The sequence below is a fragment of the Cryptotermes secundus genome, unplaced genomic scaffold (assembly GCF_002891405.2).
Source record: "Cryptotermes secundus unplaced genomic scaffold, Csec_1.0 scaffold215, whole genome shotgun sequence".
NCBI classification, from domain to species: Eukaryota; Metazoa; Arthropoda; class Insecta; order Blattodea; family Kalotermitidae; genus Cryptotermes; species Cryptotermes secundus.
In genome coordinates this window covers 1299027-1306329 of record NW_019743150.1, presented here as the reverse complement: position 1 = coordinate 1306329, position 7303 = coordinate 1299027, and the positions used below count along the sequence as shown (strand labels likewise).

The 7303-nt window shown below is 38.9% G+C and overlaps 1 protein-coding gene across 7 annotated transcripts in view; it reads right to left on the bottom strand.

The window, feature by feature from the left end:
* LOC111873830 (histone-lysine N-methyltransferase NSD2) overlaps positions 1 to 7303 on the bottom strand; it is a 41308-nt gene that overhangs the window by 19433 nt on the left and 14572 nt on the right. For all 7 annotated transcript variants that reach the window (XM_023868821.2, XM_023868824.2, XM_023868825.2 and 4 more), the window contains exons 9-12: positions 6086 to 6214; positions 5071 to 5227; positions 3775 to 3925; positions 3566 to 3700 (exon numbers count right to left, since the gene is read on the bottom strand). In XM_023868821.2, the coding sequence (XP_023724589.1) occupies positions 3566 to 3700; positions 3775 to 3925; positions 5071 to 5227; positions 6086 to 6214 (572 nt within the window). The remainder of the gene's footprint in view (positions 1 to 3565; positions 3701 to 3774; positions 3926 to 5070; positions 5228 to 6085; positions 6215 to 7303) is intronic.

Here is a 7303-nt window from a genome sequence, read left to right as displayed (position 1 = left end):
TCATCATCATCATCAGACGAGGCAGAGGAAACGGAAATTAGGTTTCGTGACAGAAGACCCGGGGATTAGCCAAAGGTACTAGACTTCACTGGTCCTCCAAGTGGAATCAACAAATCAGCTGCTCCCAATATAAATGCACAGTCCTCTCCTTTTTCCATTTTCATTCTGTTTTTCCAACAAATATTCCAAATCTTGTTACAAGAAACCAACAGATATTTCCACCAATTTATGGCATGCCAAGATGCTCCAGGCCCTTCTGTTCAACCGCCTGACATTACAATTGAAGAGATATATAACTTTTTGGCAATAATTATTCAAATGGGCCAAGATCAATGGGACACCCTCAAAGATTATTGGTCAAGAGATGAGCAATACTACACTCCATTCTACCGCAACACAATGGTACGAGACCGTTTCTTCCATATTTTGAGATTCCTACATTTTGAAAATAATGAAGCTCCTCCCAATCGATATGACCCAGAGTATGATAGGTTCTGGAAAATTAGAAAAATTTTTGACAATCTCAACAACAAATTTTGTGAACTTTACAATCCAGCGGAATGTCTTGCTGTTGATGAAGTCATAGTGTTGTTCAAAGGAAGAGTGATTTTTCGTCAGTATATTCCAAAGAAACGCAAAAGATTTGGCATAAAAATTTACAAGCTTTGTGATTTTGGGGGTATACTTATGACACGACAGTTTATTTGGGCAAACAACGGCAACTTGCGACAGAAGAAATTACAAGGACACATGGCAATGTTCTCCAGCTAATTCAAAGAGTAGAAGGCTTGGGACACAAAATTTACATGGACAATTATTTCAGTTCTCCTGCTTTATTTTACGATCCTTTAGACAGGAAAATAAATTCATTTGGCACCGTTCGCAATAATAGGCGTGGAATGCCACAAGAAATTCGGCCCAAGTCAATAAAATTGAAAAAAAAAAGGGGATGTTGTTACAAGAGTCAAGGGTCATCTAAGTGTTGTTCGTTGGAAAGACAAGCGTGATGTGTATGTTCTGACAAATTTGCACCCTCCTCCTTTGGAAGGCAACTTCCGAGATGAATCTGGCCACGCTGTCAAAACCCATGTAACTGAAGACTACAATGCACACATGGGCTTTGTTGATAAATCTGACAGGATGGTAAACAGTTATGGCATTCCTAGGAGGACATGGAAGTGGACAAAGAAATTGTTATTCCACCTTCTAGATATGACTATTCTAAATGCATATCTATTATGCAAGTCATGTGGTGGAAAAATGACACACAAAAATTCTGCAAAATATTGGTGCAGGATTTGAGTCTTCAGTCACATGAGGTGAATATCACACACTCAGTGGCATTTCTCGGGGGAGGCCAAGTTCATCTGGGGCCCAACTGCGTCGACTGGAGGTGAAACATTCACAACACTGGCCAACCAAAGGAAAACAAAGACATCGTATTTGTTCTCCAAATAAGAAGCGCAGAAGCACACTCTACTACTGTAAAAAGTGTGACGTTGCGCTATGTGTCGTGGACTGCTCCAAGAAGTGACACGCGGGTCAGAGTATGAGTTATCGTAAACTGTGAAGTGACGCAGTTCAAACTCACGTACAGTCTGAACAAAATATTATTGTATATAGTGTGATTATATTTACAATATCACCATGAATCAAGGTTGAAGAAAAATCAATGGGTAAGTCCTTTGTAATTTCATAACATATATAATAAAGATTATATTTTGCATTTCATGACAAAATAATCACAGTTAATTTTCATTTGTAAAACTTGCTCTTTTATGTATATGTAGAAAATTTTATTGTCTTTCAGGTTCTTTTTAGTTCATATTTCTATGTTGCATAGAACGGAAAATATGCATTTTTTTCTGAAAGTTTGCAATGATAATTAATTAGGGTGATTTAAATTCTGGCCATACAGTGCTGCTGGCAATTTAAAAGTCTGTAGGTTAGAGGTTAAAATGGGCAATGTCCTGACCCATTCAAACTCAGAAAATATGGATCTAGGGTGCTACTACTATGCTTACCTAATGGCCAATGACACTGGCAAAAATACAACAAGGTCCAGAGCTAAGAATGAGCCATTGATAGAAATGGAAAATAAATGGTATCCTGTTGAGCTGAAAAGATCCTAGCTTGTAGGAAACCAGAGGCTCAGACTGCACATCAGAAATTGGTGAAAGATTACAGTTGAATATAAGAAAAAAAAATTCTATGGAAGTAGATAATAAGGCAATCAATATATTGCTAATAGCCACAAAAACACTTGTTACAACCAAGAGGGTAATGTACATAATCCCTTTAATGACAAAATGTGTATGTATAATATAAATATATACATGACATTTATGATTGTGACAAAGGATTGTTGAGCAAGTAAATACAGTAAAATCCCAAAATACACTTCCTTTGGGGAGTTGTGGGAGAACCAGACACTGAACTGAGGGAAATCTAAAATGGAAGCAACTTAACGCTATCATAATGTGCTTGGAATTACTAACCTGAATATTTTTTGTATTGCTAGTGGGGTGGGACTAAGTCCCTTGTACTGCGGCCACTTCTGGCCTATTGTACCAGCCCCAGATGATAGGTGGGGATGATTGTGGAGCAACTGGTGGAATGAAGATTGGCAGGGGAAACCGAAGTACTCGGAGAAAACCTGCACCAGTGCCACTTTGTCCACCACAAATCCCACTTGACCAGACCCGGGATCAAACCCAGGCTGCCGCAGTGGGAAGCCAGCAACTAACCGCTTGAGCTATGGCATGGCCCAAACCAAATATTACTTACTTACTTACTTACTTACTTACTCATGGAGCTGAGCCCTTCTGAAGGAGCTGCTGCCAATTCTGCAGCTACTCAAGGATTTCCCAGCCTTTTATGGAACCCGAAGGTTCATTACCATGTTCACGAGAGCCCTCCACTGGTCCCTATCCTGCACCAGATCAATCCAATCCATACCGTCCCATCTCTCTAAGATCCATTTTAATATTGTCCACCTACCTATGCCTCGGTCTTCCCAGTGACTCATTCCTTCTGGCTTTCCCACCAGTATCCAATACGCATTCCTCGTCTCCCTCATTCGTGCTACATGCCCTGCCCACCTCATCCTCCTTGACTTGATCATTCTAATTATACTTGGAGAAGAGTACAAGCTATGAAGCTCCTCACTGCGTAGTTTTCTCCAACCTCCTGTCACTTCATCTCTCTTCGGTCCAAATATTCTCCTCAACACCCTCAGTCTATGTTCCTCCCTTAATGTCAGAGACCAAGTTTCACACTCATACAGAACCAAAGGCAAAATTATAGTTTTGTATATTCTAATATTTATATTTTTGGGCTGCAGACGAGAAGACAAAAGGTTCTAGACTGAAGAGCAAAAACCTTAAACTGGGGTTCACCTGTAATTTTTGATGTATTAATAATTTCTTATTCTGAGAACCACACAGAACAATTAAATACACTGTGTAGGGAGTGGTGCAGGTAGGACACATAGCAGGCACATTGTCCTGTTTTCAAATACTTCAGAAAAAGGGACAATGTCCAGTATAACATCCATGTCACTTACCATAACTGGCCTTGCTTCAGCATCTCTTGTAGCTTTTTCTTCTTCTAATGTTTTATGAGCTTCACGAGCCTCAAGCAATGCACGACTAAACATCCCCTCCATGTATGATTTGCGATTGGTGCTGTGTCCAGTGTCCTATGACAGAACTCACATCATTAATGGCAACCCAATCAATTACACACTTGCTCATAGCTCACAGTCATATTTACCCCTTCCTGATATAAGAAGACCCTGCCTCGGTTCACCCAGTAATAATCATGGGAACCAAAGAATCTAACAGCAAACTCTCCGCGTACATGGGGCAGATTCTGGATGTTCTCAGGAATCTGACTTGGATACAAAATCTGAGCTGGCCACCATCTGAAAGATAATATTTCTGATAATGGTCTAGTATTTTCACAAGCAGAGCTTGAAAAATAATAAAAGTCCTTCTTTCCAAACTAAAAATTAATTTTCCACCCCTAGACATTCTCAAACAAACTACGTTAGTGTGTAAGATCAAGGTTTTCATGTTGGTGAAAATTCTTATTGTGATCGTCTAGGTTACTGGAGTCTGTGATGGGTAGGCAGGTACCTGTAATGTAGCCAGCATAATATGATTGCAAAAAATTACAACAATAAGAAGCATAACTGTGATGGAAATGTAAGATCTGGCATTCTTTGTACAAGCATTCACCACACCCACAACATAGTATTGTCAGAAAGCAGAATGTGGCCCATCTCAGGATCCACATCATGTACCTTAACATACTGACAACATCAATCAGAGATTATGACTTTATATCCAAATTAATTATAACTAACTTCATGGAGCCGAGCCCTTCTCAAGAAGCTGCCAGTTGTGCAGCTACTCAAGAACTTCCCAGCATTTTATGGAACCTGAAGGTTCATTACCGTGTTCACAAGAGCCCTCCACTGGTCCTTATGCTGAGCCAGATCAATACAGCTCATACCACCCCATCCTATCTCCCTAAGATCCATTTTAATATTATCCTCCCACCTATTTCTTGGTCTTCCTAGTGGTCTCTTTCCTTTCGGCTTTCCATCCTATATCTTATGTGTGTTCCTCTTTTCCTCATTTGTGTCTACATGTCCCCGCCCATTTCATCCTCCTTGACTTGATCATTCTAATTATACTTGGCACAGAGTACAAGTTATGAAGCTCTGCATTATGCAGTTTTCCCCAACCTCCTGTCACTTCATCTCTCTTCAATCCAAATATTCTCAACACCCTGTTCTCAAACACCCTCAGTCTATGTTCCTCCCTTAATGTCAGAGACCAAGCTTCACACCCATACAGAATCACAGGCAAAATCATAGTTTTGTATATTCAAATTTTTATGTTCTTGGGCAGCAGCCAAGAAGAATTAATTATATATACATAAAGTAGATTCAGTTAGTACAAACAACTGACAGCTATTTAACTATTCTTTAACAGCAGAAGATTTCTCATCTTGAAACAGCCTCAGGCTCTAATGTAAACAATTATAAATGCTGAAACTGACCTGTATGCTCCAAGCTTTACCCAAACAATTTCACCATACAACGGGAACCTTCCTGTGTCACAGTCTTCACAGATAAAGCTACCTTCTGGAGGTGATAATCGCAGACACTCAGCATGAAATGAAGTTGGACATAAGTCACAGCATATAAGAGAACCTCCTGTCAAAGAAATCAGTTATGCTTCTGAATCCATCAATACATTGTTTTGTTGTTTATTTATTCATGGTTTACTTAATGATGTATCTCAGGCTGGATGGCATTGAATGAAGCAAGGCTTTAACAAATACTGAATTGGAAAGGTGTAGAAGTGACCACAGCAACAAGCTTTTGACTTGAAGGAACGAGGAAAATCAACAAATATCTCATTCACAATAACACATGAACCAGTTGAGATTTGAAGTGGATCATTCCATGCCAAATCAACACAGCTCACAACCTAACCTACTGTCATTTTAGCGAAATTTTCATCACATGCTATAACCCATTAGAAATTAAAGTGTGCAAACTTCCATACCTCTAGCTCAATTATTTCAGGAGTTACTGCTGTCTTTGAATGCTTTAAAGACTGGGGAAATTTGCCCCATGAGTGATAATGAATATGACGATTATAATACCGGCCCTATCTGACATACACAGCTCAAGCTAGGCTTGTTTAAAGATGTGCTTTCAAACGGTCCATGATAGAACTGCAATACCATTTTAAAACGATTCAATCATTAACTTTAAAACATAACATTGAATTATTCAATGAATTATGTAATTTTTAAAATTGTGATGAAGGAAAATGATAAGGTTAATACCCGCCTGACATGGAACGTAAGATTGAAGATGGGACTCTCAAAATATTTAAAGGAATTTATAATTCTGTTATGAATGATGAGTGATATATGTTGATCCTGCTCACACTATCTGAAATATCAGAGACTTTCTACTCTGAAACCATGTACTTTCAAACAGTGCATCATATTTGAGAGGCACGTGACTTCAACACATGTTTTAATGAAGTAAAAAACTTACCCATAGCACAAATAAAACACCAAGCTGCATTAACATGGTAAGTCCTTTTCTGTGGAGGTTCATAATGTTTGGGGCAAATGATCTGTGTTCCTGTCAGCACCTCTGATCCAGCCGGAAGGCAGTAATTTCCTGGTTTTGATCAGACAGAAATTAGTAACCAGTTAAGATTATGGCCTTTTGTGATATGACACCATGAAGTTCAGTAGAAAAGTACACTTTACTCTCAATTATCTGGGGACAGATAAACCGGTTTGTGGCTTAACCGGGGCTTTTTTTTTTTAGGCTTATATGTTGTTTAACCCCTCAAGCATGTGCGACGCACCATATGTGTCCANTTGTTTCACATGGTGAGTTGTAACACTTTTCGCACTAGTGTGAACTTAGCTCTGCATTTTTTGGTCACATTATGCTAACACAATGTTCTAGGGTAGGAGTGAAAGGATTTGTGGAAAGTTTCAAGGACAGATACACCGCCCCAGTTAGTAGTCTCTCTGTATCGATCTTCAAGTGCGTTAGCAAAATGTCAGAGTGTAAAAGGAAGCGTGTTGTGTTAAGTATTCAACAGAAACTTGAAATTATCAATCAGTTGGGAAAAATAGGTATAGTTAAACAATTAGCAATGCAATATGGTACTGGAGAACAAACTGTTTGTGATTTGAAAACACAAAAGAATCAATTAATTTCCTTTGTTTCGTCTTCTAATTCAAGCAGAATGAAGAACAGAAAACCCATGAAAAAATCAACATCTGATGATCTTGACAAAGCAATGCTGATCTGGTTTAATCAACTAAGGGCACAGGTAACAACAATAACAGGAGCAGTTTGTGCTAAACAAGTGACATTTTTTTCCAAAGCACTTGAACTACAAGGAAGTTTTGACACGTCTTCCGGTTGGCTAACATGTTTCAAGTAGTGTCATGGAATATGAGAAAATAGTATTCAAGGTGAGAAATTGTCAGGGGACTTATCATCATCAGTTAAATTTTGCACCAATTTTGATAGTTTCGTGAAAAGTGAAAATCTGCTGCCAGAACAAATCTATAATGCCGATGAAACAGGTCTTTATTGGAAATGCTTGCCAGCCAGAACTTTGGCATTTCAAAATGACAGACAGGCTCCAGGTCACAAATCCAGTAAGGAGAGATTGACAGCCTTGTGCTGTTCTAATGCATCAGGAACACACAAACTAACACCAGTAGTTATCGGCAAAGCGAAAAG